This window comes from Brassica napus, chromosome A5, assembly GCF_020379485.1.
Source record: "Brassica napus cultivar Da-Ae chromosome A5, Da-Ae, whole genome shotgun sequence".
NCBI classification, from domain to species: Eukaryota; Viridiplantae; Streptophyta; class Magnoliopsida; order Brassicales; family Brassicaceae; genus Brassica; species Brassica napus.
Window position 1 is genome coordinate 18,663,216 of NC_063438.1, and position 21,366 is coordinate 18,684,581.

General features: G+C 38.4%; 1 protein-coding gene and 1 non-coding gene across 2 annotated transcripts; one reads left to right on the top strand and one right to left on the bottom strand.

Annotated features, from left to right (window-relative positions):
- Window positions 1–3,359: 3,359 nt before the first annotated feature.
- LOC125608650 lies at window positions 3,360–10,190 on the bottom strand. Its single transcript, XM_048779084.1, has 6 exons — window positions 8,769–10,190; window positions 7,449–8,675; window positions 7,060–7,388; window positions 5,859–5,920; window positions 4,463–4,718; window positions 3,360–3,597 (listed from the first exon to the last, which is right to left on the bottom strand). The coding sequence occupies exons 1-6, from the start codon at window positions 9,909–9,911 to the stop codon at window positions 3,360–3,362; spliced, it is 3,255 nt and encodes a 1,084-aa protein (XP_048635041.1). The 5' UTR covers window positions 9,912–10,190.
- An 853-nt stretch (window positions 10,191–11,043) lies between these two features.
- On the top strand, window positions 11,044–11,150 carry LOC125609786. The gene has a single exon (XR_007339931.1). It is a non-coding gene; the product is annotated as a small nucleolar RNA R71 (small nucleolar RNA).
- The last annotated feature ends 10,216 nt before the right edge of the window (window positions 11,151–21,366 follow it).

Below are 21,366 nucleotides of genomic sequence, written 5' to 3' on the forward strand. Positions count from 1 at the left end.
GAGGCTGGACCTGATGTTAGGAGTTTTCAAGGCTCCTAAGACAAATGCTGTAGTATAAATGATTGTCGAACCAGTTCTGAGAGATATCAAAGCACCGAGAATGCAAGTAATCACTTAATCTAAGTGCAATCAATGATTTAGATGGGTTTTTAAACTATGACTAATTAAAAGAAATAACTAAATGATACTTTCTTAACTATTGGAAAAGAGAACTCATGGATATAGGGATTAGACCTCGGGTGATCAAGTTTCGAACTAAAGATGGCAAACGATCAATCAATCTATTAACCTTAAGCTTGGACACAATCCTAAACAAACTCTATGTCTAGATGAATGTTCATTTACTTAACACAATTCAAACATCAAATGTCTTTGGTTGAATAATATGAAAGCAATCATAACTAGCAAGTCCAATGGCTATCTTAGCACCTCTAACAACAAATGTCTTTGGCAAAGTATGCTAAAAGCTAAGAAGAGTTGTCTCGGGCATTTCCTCGAACACCTTTCGGGGGGAAATGCCTAAGGCTCAACTACTGAGTGGCCAACTCAGAAGATGCATTATGCTCACTCAACTAGCAAGGAAATATGAATGATCTACACTAAAACATCCTAGTTCTAACCTAATCACCCTCAATCTCCCTAACCAATGAATTCAAAAGGTGATTACTCACTAATCTCCATGATTCCTCTTAAACCCATGTTGGATTTCAGATTAATCATGTAGAGAAACTCAGGAAAAATAGATAAGAACACAGAATTCTCAATAATAAACTGATCAATTGATTCAAAGAGATGACTTTCCAAAGGTTTTTGGTGGTTTTTCTAAGAACAAAGATAATCCCCTCTTGGTGGCTTACAGAGTATTAAAACATAGGTTTTCAGAATAAAAAACGTGCATAATAAAATGACAAAAAGGGCCTTGAGAAAACATGAATTCGAGCAGATAGGCGACGCGCAGCGACCTCGGCAAGTCGCTCCAGCACGTCGCTCTGGGCTTCGGGAGCGACCTCAGGGTGTCGCTGCGAGAGGTCGCTCCGGCTTCAGTTTTGAGCTCTGTTTCGTCAAAAGAGCGAGCGACTTCAGGACGTCGCTCCAACGTGGTCGCTCCGAGAGGTAAGGCACAGCGACTTCAGGACGTCGCTCCGGTTAGGTCGCTCCGAGAGGTAAGGCACAGCGACTTCATCGTGTCGCTGCGGTTAGGTCGCTCCGGTGTGTTGCTCGTCCGCTGATCACTTTAAACACTTCTTTTGAGCTCCAAATGCACCCAAACGTCTCCAAGAACTCCATGTGATACTCCAATACCTGATAAGGACTCATGTATGCAAAATGCAACCTAAACATGACTAAATCCTAATCTATATGATCAAAATGCATATGGATGGATGGATAAAACAATGGAAATATGCATGATATCAACTCCCCCAAACTTGTTCTTTGCTTGTCCACAAGTGAACTTTCTAGAGCTCATAGGGAGAGAGATTTGAAGGTGGGAGCTCATAGCCAAAAGAAACACCACTAGCAAATATAATTAGCACACTCTCTTATTACACTCTAGCTTCTCTAGGCCTATCTCAACTCCTTTTGTCCCTACACTCATCATCAAGCATCCACACATTCAAATCAACCAACTCTCACATTCATTAAGCACAAAACATCAGGTGAATTCTTGCAAATGGTCCGTTGGTCCAAGTCATTTGGTTGGGTAAGGGAAGGCTTTTATTCAAGTGATTCAAGAGGTTCAAAACATATGATCTTTAAGGTGGTTTACTCTCAAAACAAGTAGCCTTGACATTGCACATAATATATCTAAGAAAGGGACCAACTCATGCATACAATGCTCAATCTCCATTGTTCTACCCTTTTCCCAAACATACAATTACACAATCATTCCCAAATGTCAAACCCAACTCACATCTCTCACCAAAAGATCCTAAGAACTTTAACTCTTTCTTTTTGAAATCTACAAGGGATTTTTCTACAACCTCAAAACATTTCTTAGCTCCTAACAACTTTGCTAGCCCCCTTTTCTTTCTTTTCTCTTTTTTTTTTTCGATTTCCTTTTTTTTTTTTTATTTTTTTTTTTTTTAGGTTGGGGGCCAAGACTTTTCAAAACTAGAGCTAGAGGTTCTCTACTTATCCCAGAAAATCAATTCACTTAAGCACAAAGAGTCTATCCTTTTTATTTTTTCATTTCTCCCAAATCATGATCACAACACTCACCCTCCCACCTATAGCTAGACAAAAGAGTGTCCAATCTAGCAAAAATGAAGATCAAGCATTGTCGTTCCCGATACTCTCAACATTATGCGCATGTAAGACTTTCCGAAGAAGGCCTCACTCATCAAACAATGAAAGCTTAAAAGGAAGGAAAGGTTTTGGGAGTGGTCTACCACTAGAGTTTGTCAAAAAGATTGGCATAAAAGATGTGACAACTCCAGTGTGTATAGCCATGACTCAGTACACAAGGGACCCTAAGCAAGAAGCATTAAGTTCATTCATTTCTAATAAGGTTGTAGTTGGCTTCAAAGACTGAGTTTCAGCAATCAACAAGTTTCAAGAAGAGTTTTCAAGGCTCGAAACATACAAGTCTTTTCGAGAGGTGCATGGCTACTCAATGGTGCAACGTAGTGTTCTTTACAAGGCATTTAAAATCATTGCTCCCAATGCAAGTGAATGCAACCTATATGCTCTAGACTCTCCTAATGGTGCAAATGATGCAAACTAAATGAAAAATCTTTTTTTTTTTTTATGCAAATAGGTGTGCAATGCATGACTCAAATGAAACACAATCAAAGCAAACATGATCAAATGCTTGGTACCTCCCCCAAACTTGAGTTACACAGTCTCTGTGTTGTCAAAGAAAGAAGGAGATACCGAGAAGAAAACTAATATGCAAAAAATGAAATGGTATATACAAGGGAGAGAAAGAAGTACCTCCTATGGATAATAGGTGGGGGCAGATGCCCCAGCATCGTCGTCGTCAGGAGGGAAGGTGGTGTAGTAACCACCGGATGCTGAACCGGAGCCTCCATACCATGGCTGGCTCTCAACCTCGTCAATCTCGTGCTCACTGTCAGAAGAAGCGAGGGATGGGGATTTGTTGCCGGAAGTGGAAGGTTGAGTGGGTGGGTTCCTCCACTTACGCTGAAGCTGCGCAGCAGTGAGGGGGAAGCCAAGAGCATCAGGCGGGGGTGGGGGCTGGGGGTTTGAGGTGTTCGCGAAAGCGAAATCGGCTGAGCTACATCCAGCTATTCCTCCCCTAGTTAAGACATCAGCTACTTTCTTCATGAACTTGGCTGAAGTCTTTGCCTGCTTCTTCACAGTCTTGCTGAGCGCCTTGCACTTATCCTTCAGCTTTTCTATCGTTCTGTCCTGAGCTTTGTTCCACCTCTGGAGACGACCAATGTGGTCATGAGCATCACGGAGAGCTCCAGGGGGAAGGACTCCGTCATGGGGCTTGAAGTAGTAGCGCGGAGGTCCATAGATATGCTCAGACGTGTCTGCAACAGGCGGGTCAGGTTGCGTAGGGACACTCCTTCTCCTTGATGAAGCTGCTTGAATTGGATCGAGAGGCCCGTGTTCTCCGAGAAAGTACTCCTGGGGAATGTTGAAGCTGACAGCTCCTGGTATCTCTAAACTCGTCAGGTTCCGGTTTGGAAGAACCACCTCGACTGGCTTGCCCTGCAAGTAGTAGTGGTAGACGTAGTCCTTCCCATACATCCCACTGAAATAGGTGGCAATCCTCAAGTAGGTGCCATCAATGAACCTAGGCCCCGCTGCGTCCTTTCCCAAGGGAACATTCAGAAATTGGAGCAGTGGTGTGATCATTCCGCCTATCCCCATCTTTGGGCGCGAATCAGTGGTGTACCACGCCCAGTCTCTGTAGTGTTCGAGACGGCCCACAAAGAAACTGACCATCCCAAAGGTAGCATAGATATCAGTGCTGGGAAGGGGTAACACTCCAGGTTGAGCGTAAGGACGGATAGCCGGACAGAGCAGTCGCATGTCTTCCTCAGTAACATTACCAGCTTGCTTCCGTGGGTAGAAAGCATGGACTAGCAATCTGTGGAGGTAGCGTACAGACGGGTGTCGGATGTGTGAGTTCTTGTCAGCCCCGGTAGAGTGCCTGTTTCCAGTGATCAACTTCCAAAGCTCTGTGGGGAGGTTCTCACACTTGGGAAGTGAGTGGTCTTCTAGGTCTTGGAACCCCATGACCCTCCCAATGTCCTTGAAGTTCATGTTGTATTCCCTTCCATTGACCTTGAACGTGATTTTTCCCCATCCTTGCCTCACATGCGCCGTGTCGTGGTAAGTGACCACAAGAGAGGATAGGAACTGACAAGTGACATCCTTGTAGAAAGGATAAGCCATGGTGAGGAGTTTTGGCATCTTCAAATGTCCCAGCATCGCCTCAATATCGGATTCTAGGCCCAACTCCTTCAGCAAATCGAGGTCGGCGAACCTGGTTGGAGCCCAAGTGACCCCATTCTTCAAGTGATCATACAGCTCCTCCACAGATGGAGTTTTTGCCCTGTCTCGATCAACAGCAACCCCTTTTCCTTTGGACATCTTGGCTTTCTTCGTAGGTGCCTGCTCATCAGCACTCTCAGTTTCACTCTCCTCATGAGTGGGAACTGCTACACTTTTCCCAGCCCTCTTCTCTTGTTCTTGCGATTTCCTTGCAGCCAAAGTCTGCTGTCGAACGGTTCTCTGCGTCCCTGACCCAGTTGGCTCGCAGGATAAAGCTTTTCCTCTTATGCAAACTCTTTTCTTTCAGCTTCTTGCTTCTCAGCTTCCAACTTTCCCTTTGTCTTCTTAACCATTTTCACCTGAAGAAGTAAAAACTTGAAAAGGGATAAGTAGTTGGAAGTAAAGAAAAACAGGATTTTGCAAGAGAAAATTGCAAAAGTGAACTTAACAAATGAATTATCAATTTAAACTCAAGTTCAACACAATGCAACAATTCTCACTCTTGTAACACCTTAACACATCTAGTTCACCCACAAACTCACCCAATTAAGGTCAAATTCGAAAATCCCTAATTCCATGAACCCTAATTTTGCCAAAGTGCAAATTAAACTCAATTTCACCATTAATTCAACAACCCAACTTGATAGATAAACTTTCCCTAGTCTATTTCACCACAATCTAGCAAGAAAGTGACCAAATTTCGACTTTCAAATTCTAGGGTTCATGGACCTACGAATTTGAATTTAAAAACTCAATACCTTGCTCTGGATGAAAGGAAATGGTGAATGGGTGGTGAGGAATAGGCTACAGGGGCGAAAGCTTGGTTTAGAAACAAGAACTAGTTGATTTGGGTGAGAATTGAGAAGGTTTTGGGATTTTTGGTGTGGGTGAGTTTGAGAGAGTTTGTGAGTTTGTGAGAGGAGGGGAGAGTGAGAGAGATAGAGTCGCGGGGGTTGGGGTAGGTTTAGGGTCGTCCGGTTCGGTTTAGGGTGGTCTAGGGTCGGTTTACTTGAATCAAACCGGGGTTTAGAGTTAGGAAACTTACCTGGACCGGTTCGGGAGCGACGTGAGGGTGTCGCTGGGAAAGGTCGCTCCCGAGTCGTTTCCTCGCGTCGTGTTTCGACAAAACCGCGAGCGACCTTGAAGTGTCGCTCTAGAAACCTCGCTCTGGGCTGGAGCGACTTCAAGGTGTCGCTCTAGGACGTCGCTCCGGGTCAGTTTTTGAGCTCCGTTTCGTCGAAAACGCGAGCGACTCCGAGGTGTCGCTCCCATAATGTCGCTCCCAGCTGGAGCGACCCTTCGGCCTCGCTCCGAGACCTCGCTCTGAGGCGGTTTTTCTTGATCCGACGACGAAAACGCGAGCGACCTTGGAGTGTCGCTCTCGAAACCTCGCTCCCAGCTGGAGCGACCTTGAGGTGTCGCTGTGAGACCTCGCTCCCACGCACGACTCCTGCTCAAAATGAACCGATCAAGCACCTGCACACAACTTCTCTCTCTTTTTTTTTATGCAATAAGATGAAAAATGGAAATACCAATGCAATATGTACAAGGATACGCATGGGACTTCCTCCCAAGTGAGCTTGTTTTAAGTCCCGAGCTTGACTTTGCCTCTTTTTAGATTAGGCCGGGGTAGGATCAGACAGTGGAGTTGAAACCCCATCTTCCTCTGGTGCAGTAGCCATGTAGAGCTTAACCCTTTGTCCATTGACTGTGAAGTCTCTTCCATCAGTGCTCCACAAAACTATTGCTCCATATGGTCTAACCTCCTTGACCTTGAAAGGACCGGACCACCTTGACTTAAGCTTTCCTGGAAACAACTTCAGCCTAGAGTTGTAGAGAAGAACTTGGTCTCCTTCTTTAAACTCTCTCTTCAGGATGTTCTTGTCATGGAAAGCCTTAGTCTTCTCCTTGTAGATTCTTGAGTTCTCGAAAGCATCCATTCTTATCTCATCAAGCTCGTGTAGCTGAAAGAGCCTTTTCTCCTTGGCACTCTTGATGTCAAAGTTCAGCAACTTTATTGCCCATAGTGCCTTGTACTCAAGCTCCACTGGCAAATGGCAAGCTTTCCCATACACTAGGTTGAAAGGTGTGGTACCCAGTGGTGTCTTGTACGCTGTCCTATAAGCCCAAAGTGCATCGTCAAGCTTATTAGACCAATCCTTCCTTGTAATCCCCACAATCTTCTCCAGGATAGATTTGATCTCCCTGTTAGAAATCTCAACTTGGCCACTTGTTTGGGGATGATAAGGAGTTGCCACCTTGTGCTTCACACCGTTCTTCTTGAGAAGTCCCTCAAGCAGTTTGTTAATGAAGTGGGAACCTCCATCACTGATTACAACTCTTGGAACTCCAAACCTTGGGAAGATGATGCTCTTGAACATCTTGATTACAACTCTAGCATCATTGGTGGGGCTTGCAATGGCTTCCACCCATTTGGAGACATAATCAACAGCCACAAGGATATATTTGTTGCCAAAAGATGATGGAAATGGTCCCATGAAGTCAATACCCCAGACATCAAACACTTCAACTTCAAGGATTGGATTTTGAGGCATCTCATTCCTCTTGGTGATGTTTCCTCTTCTTTGGCAAGAATCACACTTCGAAACAAAGTCTTGTGTATCCTTGAACATATGTGGCCACCAGAATCCAGCTTGTAATACTTTTGCAACTGTTTTGAAGGTGGCAAAGTGACCTCCATAGGATGATCCATGACACTGTGCAAGGATCCCATCAATCTCCTCATTTGCAACTACTCTCCTATAAAGCTGATCTTTGCAGAGAATGTAGAGGTAGGGTTCGTCCCAGTAATATCTTTTCACATCCTTGTAGAACTTCTTCTTGGCATACCCTACAAGATTCAAAGGTTCTCTTCCTGTGGCTAGGTAGTTCACCAAATCAGCATACCAAGGTTCTTTCTCCTCTGTTGCTTTGACCTCTTCCAGTTTCCTACCAGTCTCACAAACTGCTATCACTGCTTCGATAGCCATGATCTGCTCTTCAGGAAGTCCTTCGTCAATAGGGACACCAGACTCTATCCTCAACCTGGACAAATGATCAGCTACTCCATTCTCAACTCCAGGTTTGTCTTTGATCTCCATATCAAACTCTTGGAGCAAAAGGATCCACCTCAAAAGCCTGGGTTTTGCATCTTTCTTGGCCAAAAGGTGTCTCAAGGCGGCATGATCTGTGTAGACAATGACTTTAGACCCAACCAAGTAGCTCCTGAACTTCTCAAAGGCAAAAACAATTGCCAGCATCTCTTTCTCTGTTGTGGCATACTTCATCTGGGCATCATTGAGGGTTTGGCTGGCATAATAGATCACATGGGTTTTGCCATCTTTCTTCTGCCCCAGAACAGCTCCCACAGCATAGTCACTGGCGTCACACATGATCTCAAAAGGGAGATCCCAATCAGGTGGCTGGACAATTGGGGCACTAACGAGTTCACCTTTCAGCTTCTTGAAAGCTTGTAGACATTCTACATCAAAACTGAAGGTAGCTTCCTTGCACAGCAGTCTGGTCAAAGGTCTAGTGATCATGGAGAAATCCTTGATGAACCTCCTGTAGAATCCAGCATGACCAAGAAAACTCCGGATGTCTTTCACTGTCTTTGGTGGAGGCAGACCAACCATAACATCGATTTTGGCTTTATCCACCTCAATCCCCTTCTCTGAAATCTTGTGTCCTAGCACAATCCCTTCCTTGACCATGAAGTGACACTTCTCCCAATTCAGCACAAGGTTGGTGTCTTCACATCTCTGTAGGACCCTGCACAAATTTGACAAACAAGCAGAAAACGAAGATCCGTAGACAGAGAAATCATCCATGAATACCTCCACAACATCCTCAATCAGATCAGAGAAAATTGACATCATGCACCTTTGAAAGGTGGCTGGAGCATTACATAGACCAAATGGCATCCTTCGATATGCAAAGGTACCATAGGGACATGTGAATGTCGTTTTCTCTTGATCATTGGGATGTATGGGGATTTGGAAAAATCCTGAGTACCCATCAAGGAAACAATAGAATGGGTGATTTGCAAGTCTCTCAAGCATCTGATCAATAAATGGTAGTGGAAAATGATCCTTTCTAGATGCAGAGTTTAGTTTTCGGTAATCAATGCACATTCTATGACCTGTGATGGTTCTTGTTGGTATCAATTCATCCTTGTCATTCTTGATCACAGTGATACCACCTTTCTTTGGTACAACATGCACAGGTGATACCCATTTAGAATCTGAGATAGGGTAAATAACACCAGCATCTAGGAGTTTAAGAATCTCTTTCTTTACAACATCCTTCAGGTTAGGATTTAACCTTCTTTGATGCTCGATAGAAGTCATTGATTCATCCTCAAGATGTATCCTATGCATGCACAAAGAGGGTGATATCCCCTTGATGTCATCTAGTGAGTAACCTATTGCCTTTCTAAATCTTTTAAGTGTTTTCAAAAGTTCAGATAGCTCATTTTCAGTAAGTTCACTACTCACAATGACAGGGTAAGTTTCATTAGGACCAAGGAATGCATACCTTACACCATGGGGAAGAGGTTTAAGCTCCACTTTAGGTGCCTTAAGTTCACTCCAGTCATCCTGCTGGTTGTCCTCTTGTTGAGTGACTGAGACTTGTTGGTGAACCATCTGTGGAAGCTCCTCGTACTGGTCCTTACTGAAAAACGCCTGGTGTGAATCCAGCATCATCCCATAGGCAGTACTCTCCAGGTTCTCAATCACCTCAGCCTCCTTCTCTACAGTTAAAGCATGCTGTAGAGGGTCCTCTAGTGACAACTCTTCAAGGAGTTCATCAGCAAGGGCATCCATCTCTTCGATGTAGAACACTTGTCCTTGAACTGTTGGCCTCCTCATTACTTCCTTGATGTCGAAATGCAGAACGTGCCCTTTACCCAGATGGAGATCAATCTTGCCTTCTTTAACATTAACAATAGCTCCTGCTGTGGCTAAGAAAGGTCTTCCAAGGATTAAAGGATCTTGAGCTTCTTCACCCATTTCAAGCACCACAAAGTCTGTAGGGATCTCATAATTTCCAACCATCACTGGGAGGTCCTCTAAGATACCCACAGGGTACTTCACTGAACGATCAGCCAATACCAGAGAAAGTCTACACTTCTTGTACTGAGTGAAACCCAGCTTCTTAGCAACAGATAGGGGCATCAAGCTGACACTAGCTCCCAAATCGCAGAGACATCTATCAAATACCATAGGTCCAAGAGCACAAGGTAATGTGAAGCATCCTGGATCTTCTAGCTTCTTTGGAATGACCAGTCTCTGAATGATAGCACTGCACTCATGAGTGAGAATCACCATGCCCTCCATCTCTTTCTTCTTTGCAGCTACAGCATCTTTGAGGAACTTGCTGTACTGAGGGATCAGCATGAAAGCGTCAATAATGGGCATTGTGACCTGGACTTCACTCATTTGCTTGTCAAACAAAGCTTTGTACTTCTCTAGCAGCTGCCTCTTGAATCGACCTGGGAATGGAAGCTTGGGTTCATAGGCAGGAGGAACAAAAGAGTTTTCACTTGCAGGAGTGACAACTTCACCATCTTTAACTGTTTTCTTCTCTTCTCCAACCTTTCCTTTTCCTTTTGCTTCCACTATCTTTTCCAAGATCTCGTCATTGATCTTCTCATCAACAATCACCACTTCATCATCTATGGTGATGGCAACCCCCTCACTTTGTTTCTCAGCATCCTTGGTGAGAGTTCTCTGAGGTAACTCCTTACCACTCCTGAGAGTGATAGCTTTCATGGTTTCCTTGGGGTTTTGCTCAGATTTTCCAGGTAGAGAACCTTGTTGGCGATTTTGTTGAGTGTTCATGGCAGCAAACTGGTTCTCCAAAGCTCTGAACTTGTTGTTGAGCTCATTGTAGCTCCCATCAATCTTTGAGTGAAGATTCTTCAACTCATAGCCAACATGCTTCTCACTTCTTGTTTGAGACTCCAGGATTTGTTTCAGTAGAGCATCAGTGCTGCTGACTTGAGGAGTGGAGGTAGAGGGATTAGATTGTTGTTGGGAAGAATGGTTGCCCTTGTTGTTGAATCCAGGAGGAGGGTTTTGCTGAGGTTGATAGCTGCCTTGCTGATTGTTCCGAGGCTGATAACCACTCTGTTGGTTGTTGGAATAGGATTTCTGTTGGTAGTTGTTGTACTGAAAGTTGGGTTCTTTCTTGTACCAGCTACCATTGTTGTTGATGAAACACAGCTCTTCCTGACCTTCCAAACCCTCAACTTCATGGACAACAACTGGTGTCTCTTGGCTTGGGTTGCCAACAAAGTGCAGCTGCTCTTGGGTAGCTTTATCAGCAATGAGGATGTCTATCTTATCCTGTAGAGCCTTCAATTCCTTCCTCGTCTGCTTATCATCAGTTCTACTGCCTCTGTCGTGGTCTCCACTGTAGACTGCATCACTCTTAACCATGTTGTCAACCAGCTCCTCTGCATCCTCCTCAGTTCTCCCCAAGAAGAACCCATTACTAGCTGTATCCAGTCTGGCCCTGTACTTAGGGAGAGCACCACGGTAGAATGTGCTCAGCAAGCTCTCCTTAGAGAAACCATGGTGTGGGCATTGAGCTTGGTAGCCCTTGAATCTCTCCCAGGCTTCACTGAAACCTTCCAAGCCCTTCTGTTGAAAGCTGGAAATCTCGTTTCTCAGCTTAGCAGTTCTTGAAGTAGAGAAGAACTTCTCCAAGAATGCTTTCTTGCAGTCATCCCAAGTGGTAATGGAGTCGCTGGGTAGAGACTTCTCCCACTGACGTGCCTTATCTCCCAAAGAGAAAGGGAATAGCTTGAGCTTTAAGGCATCTTCGGACACACCATTGGTTTTTGACAACCCATAATAGCTGTCGAACCTGTCCAAGTGATCAAATGGATCCTCTAGAGCCAAGCCATGATACTTGTTGTTCTCGATCACGTTGAGGAGTCCTGACTTGATCTCAAAGTTGTTGGCTGCCACAGCGGGTGCTCGGATTCCCAATCTATGACCATGAATGTTTGGACGGTCGTAAGTGCCAATGGGTCGAGCTGCTCGCTGTTGGTTAGGTGGGTCATTGTTGTTAGCGCCATTGACGCCTGCATCTTCTTGATGAACGTCTCCCATGTCAGTGTTCAGTCTCTGCAATTGAGCCTGATGTTCTTCTTCTCTTCTCTTTCTAGCACACTCTCTCTCTAAAGCCCTGATGTCTGCTGCTCTTGGAACTAGGTTTGATGGACCCCTGCTCCTCAAGTTCATACACCTGTAGATTAAAGGGAGGTGAAGAAGAGTCAGTAACAAAAGAAAATAAAAATGACTTAGTCTCAAGCAATTGACTAAATCTCAATGTTTAAATCTACTCAGAATTTGGCAACGGCGCCAATTTGATGTTAGGAGTTTTCAAGGCTCCTAAGACAAATGCTGTAGTATAAATGATTGTCGAACCAGTTCTGAGAGATATCAAAGCACCGAGAATGCAAGTAATCACTTAATCTAAGTGCAATCAATGATTTAGATGGGTTTTTAAACTATGACTAATTAAAAGAAATAACTAAATGATACTTTCTTAACTATTGGAAAAGAGAACTCATGGATATAGGGATTAGACCTCGGGTGATCAAGTTTCGAACTAAAGATGGCAAACGATCAATCAATCTATTAACCTTAAGCTTGGACACAATCCTAAACAAACTCTATGTCTAGATGAATGTTCATTTACTTAACACAATTCAAACATCAAATGTCTTTGGTTGAATAATATGAAAGCAATCATAACTAGCAAGTCCAATGGCTATCTTAGCACCTCTAACAACAAATGTCTTTGGCAAAGTATGCTAAAAGCTAAGAAGAGTTGTCTCGGGCATTTCCTCGAACACCTTTCGGGGGGAAATGCCTAAGGCTCAACTACTGAGTGGCCAACTCAGAAGATGCATTATGCTCACTCAACTAGCAAGGAAATATGAATGATCTACGCTAAAACATCCTAGTTCTAACCTAATCACCCTCAATCTCCCTAACCCATGAATTCAAAAGGTGATTACTCACTAATCTCCATGATTCCTCTTAAACCCATGTTGGATTTCAGATTAATCATGTAGAGAAACTCAGGAAAAATAGATAAGAACACAGAATTCTCAATAATAAACTGATCAATTGATTCAAAGAGATGACTTTCCAAAGGTTTTTGGTGGTTTTTCTAAGAACAAAGATAATCTCCTCTTGGTGGCTTACAGAGTATTAAAACATAGGTTTTCAGAATAAAAAACGTGCATAATAAAATGACAAAAAGGGCCTTGAGAAAACATGAATTCGAGCAGATAGGCGACGCGCAGCGACCTCGGCAAGTCGCTCCAGCACGTCGCTCTGGGCTTCGGGAGCGACCTCAGGGTGTCGCTGCGAGAGGTCGCTCCGGCTTCAGTTTTGAGCTCTGTTTCGTCAAAAGAGCGAGCGACTTCAGGACGTCGCTCCAACGTGGTCGCTCCGAGAGGTAAGGCACAGCGACTTCAGGACGTCGCTCCGGTTAGGTCGCTCCGAGAGGTAAGGCACAGCGACTTCATCGTGTCGCTGCGGTTAGGTCGCTCCGGTGTGTTGCTCGTCCGCTGATCACTTTAAACACTTCTTTTGAGCTCCAAATGCACCCAAACGTCTCCAAGAACTCCATGTGATACTCCAATACCTGATAAGGACTCATGTATGCAAAATGCAACCTAAACATGACTAAATCCTAATCTATATGATCAAAATGCATATGGATGGATGGATAAAACAATGGAAATATGCATGATATCAGGACCCCGTCAAGTCGCATGCCCTGTACGAAGCAAACGTGGATTGCTAATTGAGGAAGTTTTGGATACTGAAGAACCTGTTTATGGCGATGATGAACTGGATGATGAAGAAGAATTGTACCCTTATACATGTAACCTCTTGATCGTTCGTCTCTCTTGCCTCACACCTCGCGCTGATGATCATTTCCTGCAACGAAACAAGATATTCCAGTCCTATTGCACAATCAATGGAAAAGTTTGTTCTTTTGTCATCGATTCGGGAAGTAGCAAGAATGTGATAGCTGCTGATGCAGTTACCAAACTCGACATCAAGGACAAACCGCACCTGCCGCCTTATAAACTAGCATGGCTTCAGCAGACACATGATCTCTTTGTCACTCGCCGAGCCCTAGTCACGTTTTCGGTGGGAAAGTCATACAAAGATAAGATCTATTGTGACATCGCACCGATGGATGTTTGCCATCTCCTTCTAGGCAGACCTTGGGAATTTTATCGACGGATCATATATGATGGATTCAACAACACTTATAGTTTTAGCATGGACAATCGCAAGTTTGTGTTAAAACCGTCTTTACCAGCCTCACTCCACCTGGTGTCTCACCCTGTTCTTTTGCTCCAACGCCAACCTTTCAAAGCAACCATGCATGAGGAAGAGAGGGTACTTATTCTCCTGACTAAAGCGGCCGGCCCAGACCTTTTTCTAAACATTCCACCCGACTTTAAGGAACTGTTGCACGAGTTCGCTGATGTTTTTCCCGATGATTTGCCAGATGGCTTGCCTCCTCTTCGGGACATACAACATTGTATAGACTTTATACCAGATGCGGCACTGCCCAATAATTCTCATTATCACATGAGCCCCACTGAGCACGAGGAGCTTCGACGTCAAGTTGAAGAACTCGTATCTAAAGGATTCATGCGCGAAAGTTTGAGTCCATGTGCGGTACCGGCGCTTTTGATTCGAAAAAGATGGATTGTCTCGTATGGGTGTGGATAGCAGAGCGATAAACAAAATAACAGTCTGTTATCATTTCCCAATTCCACGAATTGACGACTTATTGGATTTAATAAGGACGGCTACGATCTTTTCCAAGCTGGACCTTAAAAGCAGATACCACCAAATTTGCATTAACCCTGGAGACGAGTGGAAGACGGCGTTCAAAACTCGAGAAGGTCTTTTTGAGTGGTTGGTAATGCCCTTCGGATTATCGAATTCTCCTAGCACGTTTATGAGAGTAATGAACCAAGCTCTTCTTCCGTTTATTGCTAAATTCGTGGTTGTCTACTTTGATGACATTCTCATCTTCAGTACATCACTCGCGGACAACATTCAACACCTTAAAGATGTCCTCACCATTTTGCGCCGAGATCAGTTCTTTGCAACTTAAAAAAAGTGTGAATTCGGCTCCAAATAGGTACACTTTCTTGGCTATATTGTGTCTGATCAAGGCCTCGCAGTAGATCCAGGGAAAATTTTGGCAGTTCGGTTGTGGCCAACACCGACGACAGTGACCGAGGTCCAAAGATTTCATGGCATGGCGTCGTTCTATCGTCGTTTTGTATCCCAGTTTAGCAGTTTGATAGCGCCCATGACAGACACTATACGAGAGGGTCGTCTCAACTGGGCACCTGCTGCAGCTAACGCCTTCACAATAATAAAAGATAACCTCATGCTCGGCTTTGATTCTTGCTTGACCCAATTTTGGTCTGGTCTTTGAGCTTCACTGCGATGCTTCGAAAATGGGTATCGGAGTTGTCCTTAGACAGAAAGGCCAACCTATCGCTTTCTTTAGCGAAAAGCTGTCAGGTTCTCGAATTCATTACCCGCTATTTGCCCGCCAGTACACCTCCAGATTCGGAGTCGAATACTTATTACCTGGGGAGTCCTGATGCAACGGCATCCTTAGTTTTGGCGCCAACATAGACATTTGAATCATAAGACTATAGGGATTTGGTTGTATTTTTTATTTTCTGTTTAAGATAATGATGCTTTATTTCCTTAATGTTTTAGTCTTTATATTCCTATTCTTTTCTTGAGGCTTTCCGTGGGAAGTAGCTATATAAGCTAATCTCTTGACTCTTTGTTATGTACGTTTTGATTTTATAAAAGAAGCTTTGCTTTAAATCTTGTTTGATTTGATTTGATTCATCAAACAAGAAGTTTATCTCAAGAAGCTATCGAAAGAAACTCTTGATCGATCTAAGAAAAGGTCTCGAAGAACCCTAAAGTTCATTGATCGACCGTTCACCCATTCATATGCTGCACCACTGACCGAACCTGATATTCAAATAGTACTCCACCCAACTCTTGAGTAGGATGTTGGGTCAGGTTTTATTTGGATATCAGGCCAGGTCGGGATTTAATTTCAGTTCGATACCAACTGTTTTGATATCGGTTTAATTAGTTTGATATCAGTTTAGATTCTAAACCAGTAAACCAAGCTAAACCTTTGTCTTTGCGGTTTCGGATCTCGATCTTCAAAAAATGAGGGTAAACAGATTTATTTACTTCAAATGTGTGCAATTAAGTTCATATATTTAAAATGTATGCAATTAGGATGAGCATGAAAGATTGTGCAGAACTCTTACTATACGAATGTGAAAATAGGTCGTTTACCTTTGTTTATTTTGGCGTTCATTTTCTCTTATTGTCTTTGCTAAAATTTTAAAATAGTTTGCCTTTAATATCCATGGTTATCTAAAAGTCTTTGCTAAACATGTATTATCGAGAGTGCAAGACAGCCAGAATACTGAACCTGATTCATCAAATAATTTTATTTTGCATGATTTTGATGTAAATTGAATTATTATATTCATGTTGTCCCTCTTCTATAAACATCTGAGTATACTTTTTTATATAAACATTTATAAAATAATTAAATTGTGAGAATTATTATATATTTTATTTTGTTTGTTTATAAGTGTTAGGTTATATTGTAATTTATACTAGATTTTGACCCGCGCTTTGAAAGCGCGGGATTTATTTCATGTTATATTAACATATCAAATCATCAATATGTTTATGTATTCATCGGAGATTTAACTTCAAGATGTGTAATATTGTTTCGATATTGTGACAATATGTAACTATATTTTTGTGTAATGTGAAATTTTAAATTAATAGATTACAAATAAATAAGACACAATAGATTACAATTTTTTGTATCTTATTAAATTAAAACTAATTTTATGATTAAGTAAAAACATTAACTACATATTAAACTATGATCCATCTATACTATTAGTTGAAATAGTATGGAATTATTATTTGCAAATTAAATAAGATATAAATTACTATTATAAGAGAAAAATGTTACTATGATTCATCTTTAATTATTAAAAAATGTATGGATTTTTTATTTTTGTATATATATTATTATCATATAAATTTTTTATTTAAAAAAAAAATATATATCAATTTGTAATGTTTCTGTTATAAATAATTTATAATGTATAGATTATACCATTTTGACATATGGCTAGATTTTTACTTGCGCTTTAAAAGCACAATATTTTTTTCAAACAAAATTTTATTTGTTACCAGTTTGTATTTTTGAATTTGATATCAGTTTGTATTTTTGATTTTGTATCACATTTTTTGCAACAAAGACATCATTATATATATTTGTATGAATTCTTTAGTATTTATAAGGGTTGCATTTATGAATTTTGGGAAGAGTTAAGATATAATCTACATCTATTGTGTTTATTTAATGGTTAAATTTTTGAGATTTGTAGTAGTTATGTAAAGGTTACAATTAAATTTTTGAGATTTGTAGTAGTTATGTAAAGGTTACAAACTTACAATTATGGATTTTGCAACTGAAAATTTTAATTTAGTGTTAATGATTTTTTTAAAAAAATTAACACATAATTCAATATCACTTATATATCACTTTGTCAATGAGAATACTATTTGGGGGTAAAATTGTATACATAATTTGTTTTCCAAAAAGTAATCTAGTACAACCTTAGACATTTTATAATTTATTAAAAACTGCTCAATTATAAATATACAGTAAATCCTGAGAGAGATATGTAAAGTAATATCAATATATCTCAAAGGCATATGTTTAATTAGAGATTGCTCAACGTTCTAAGGGTATTTGTTCAATTTCTCTGACCTTTTTTAATTTCTGGATTTTTGTGTGTATAAATATTCTTCACATGCATGGTTTAAATCAGATGAATCTGTTGACAGAAAAAAAATCAGATGAATCTAACATAAAAACAAAGTGAAGATGAGGTGGTGTTGGAAGATAAGGAATTAGCAAATAATTCAGGAAGATGAAGTGGTTTTTTTATCTCGTAATTTTCTGATTTAGTCAAGCTTCAAAGGACACATAAGAAAATAAATGAAAGCAGCTGATGCAGTTTACAAAGAACTCATGTAAGTAATGCTATTTCTTAACTTCAAGATTTTAGTGAGGTGAATTTTTTTTTGTTCAAAGACATGAGTTTTCGTAAGGCTTTTTTTAATAAATTAATTCCTTACAAAAATTTAACCTGCTTGGATTTAATTGTTTTAATTTGTCCTCATAGCCAGTTATATAGAGTATGTATAGTTGGAAATTAATTAACTATTCTACTTTGAAATTGTTTTAGGAATTTCTAAACTGCCTGAAACAACACGCATATAAGTCTCAGGATGCCTTATATAATATTGTATTTGTTATAATGAAACTACTAATGTTGATACAATATTGTTTTTGTTCTTATAGAAAATTTTATTGTTCTGTAGGATCTGTAGAAGGAGCAGTGAAGTTTAAGTGAGATAAAAGAAAGCAATGAAAGTATTCTTTTTAGATCAGCATAGAACTGATTCTGTTAAGCACAATAGACGGAAAAAATTAAAATAATTTTATAAGTTAGGGATAGAACTGATTATGTTAGTTATGAAATGAAAACTAAAAAGAAATATATTATGGTGTATATGTGATCATTATATGTAATGCAGTACTTAATATAGATGAATAAGACCGTAATATACCAAAAACCCTCAAAAGCGCACTTACATATGCATATTAGAATATGATCTCCAAGCTTGCTTTGGATCTGGCTGTGAATTGCTTCCATGAGTGAAGCACTTTGATTTGAATCCGCCAAAAAGTTTTAAAAGGTTTAATCTTGCTAAGAAAACTTAATTTTACGACTGATTAGTCTTTTTTTGTTATTTGTGGTGAATGCTTTTGTCAAGCTGTTGATGAATGTAGTTTTATACCATCTTGTTGTTAAAAAAAAAAAGTTTTATACCATCTAATACCATTTCAGCATAGTCGTCAGTTTGTTTTAAACTAAAGATTTGTTTAGTTTATGTTTCACAAAAGTTGATTTGTGGAAGATTGAGAATTATAATGATTGGGCGCTAGTTTTTCTGCTCTAATATTTTAGATATTAAGGTTTACGATTTTTTATTTTTCTAATTTCTATTGTTTGTTATTGATTTGAAAAAAAAAATTGCAACTACGATAACAACCGGCACAATATTTGAATAGTTAAAAAATAAATTGGTATAATAATAAATTTGTTATTAAGCATATATATTTTAAAAAAACACTTCGACTTTAATTTAACAGTTATCCCTAATTCTGTTTTTATGGTTTATTTTCAATAGATGAGGGGTAAAAATAAAATAAAAACTAATGATTTGGGGTTTAGGGTATTGTGAATTAGGGATCATATATGTTAGGAACGTATAATTATGAATACTGCCAAAATGCATTATATCAGACTTCATCTATATATATTACATGTCAATTTGAAAATCTTGTATGTTATTAGATGGTGTAAGTTTCAATACGTAAAACCCACACAACACCATATACTTCAAAAAAAAACATATGGTTTACGATTGGTTATGTTAATAGAAATAATATAGTTAGATTTTTTTTTTAGTATAGAGAAATAATATAAGATTAGTTAGGTTACGATAGCTTTAATGATTTAATAGATTAGTTTGTTGGAAGAGAAGATATTGTGGAATAAGTAAATAATGCTTTAATAATTTAATTAAAATCATAGTTTAAAAATAATCTAGTGGCATTGTCTTGTAAATATTGTTGAAACAGGAGGGCACCTCAAAAAAGGGTCTTCTGTTTTAATAGTATTGATGTATTAAGTATCATTACGTTACCATCATAATTAGATATGTGAGTTTTAAATATAATATTATATTAATTCAAATATTTATTTTTGGTACATCGAGTTACTTTTATTCTTTTTAATTTAGCAACGATTTTTGTTTGTTTTCTTAATTATGTTAAAGTTGAATTATTATTTTCTTAACTTCAAGTAGTTTAGTTCATCCTCTTATATTTGCACATATATTTTGTAAAATTCGTATATCTGATATATGTTGTTTCAGAAAAAAATAGGAAAAAATATTAAATCAAAGTTGCATTGATAAAAATAACTTGTAATATTTTAAAAATTCATGCACATTTATGAATATATAAAATAATTAATTCATAACAATTGGTTTAATTGATTCTTCATATTTTGATTAGTTTGGTTATTTATATTTTGGTGGATTGGGTTCTATTTTTTTTTTGAAATGAATCAAAAGATTTTATTACAATTAGACTAGAACAATAATAACCATGTTAGTATTAATTACTGATTCGTAATATAGTTACACCAAAAACTCTTAAGTTTTCTCCCCATCAATTTACTATATTCAGTTCAGATCAAGCAATATTAATAAGTTTAATTTTCATTCTAACATTGTTTGAACTGTTTATTCAGTTTTAAGTTAGTAATTATAAAATAAAAGTAATAAATTGATATTAGATGATAATTTTTTGTTATTAAAAATTATTATCATTTAGTCAAAATTAATATTCATTGTAAAAATATTATTTTATCGTGTTTATTAGCCTTACATTTTAATATATGTGTTTGGTTTTAAAATAGTCACAAAATCTAATTGTTTGTTCTTTGAAAAATTATATTATATAATCATTTTATGTTGTTAAAATTTATTTTTAATCATATAAACTATATTTATAATAATATTATGATTTTGAATAAGGATATCTATATTAATTTATTTTTCAATTTGTTTTGTAAATTATATCTTAAAAGCTTATACATACATTTCTTTTTTGGTTATGTTTTTAACAAATACAAAGAATAAAAAAATCGTTTACATATAGAATCTATATAATTTCTATTATTTATGTGTTTTTGTAAAAAAGCATATATTTTAAAAAGGAAACTAAGTAAAAATAAATAACTGTATTTGAAATATAATATTTTAATTCGTTAAGGGTATCAATATAATCAACCATCGTGAGAGTTAACGTAAGAGCGACACATAAGAAACTGACTTCTCAAATAATATTATAGAGATAGTAAAAGTTTATATATTTTCTTTTTATTTACGGTTTTTGAAAAAATTTAGAAAAATAATTAAATTTCTGTATATAATTTTTTTTATGTTTATATTTCATAAATATTTATTTTTCTATTTATGTATTTTTGCAAAAGGGAAAATTAAATTAAAAAGTTAACTAAAGTCTTATATTGAAAAAGGAATGACAATAAAATATATTAAAGTTAATATTCAAAGTAAAAATATTATCTTTTAGAAGAATATTTTTTTTTAAAAAATTATATTTACAATTTTTGTGAAGCTATGTTATATATATATGTTAAAAGCTTATATATTTTGCTTTTTATTTATGTTGTTTAAGGAAATTTTAGAAAATAAGTTAAATTCGTTTCTATATAATAATTTTATATTTTTATTTTATAAATATTTCCTTTTTTATTTATGTGTTTTTAGAAAAGGAAATTAAATTAAAAAGTTAACTAAGATCTTATTATGAAAAAGGAAATACATGATTATTATCAATCATATATAATATTTTAGTTCATTAAAAGTATCTATGTAATCAACATCGTGAGAGTTACCGTAAATACCGACATGTAAGAAATTGATTTCTCAAATAATAATATAGAGATCTTTTGTTTCACGTTTGAGAAACTTCAATTGGGGTTCAACTCGAGAGAGTCTTATCAAATTTGAAATGAACCTATCAATTTTGGGACGGGGTCATACTAAACACACATGTTCTCATCTGGTGTTTTTACATATTTAGATTCAGTATAAA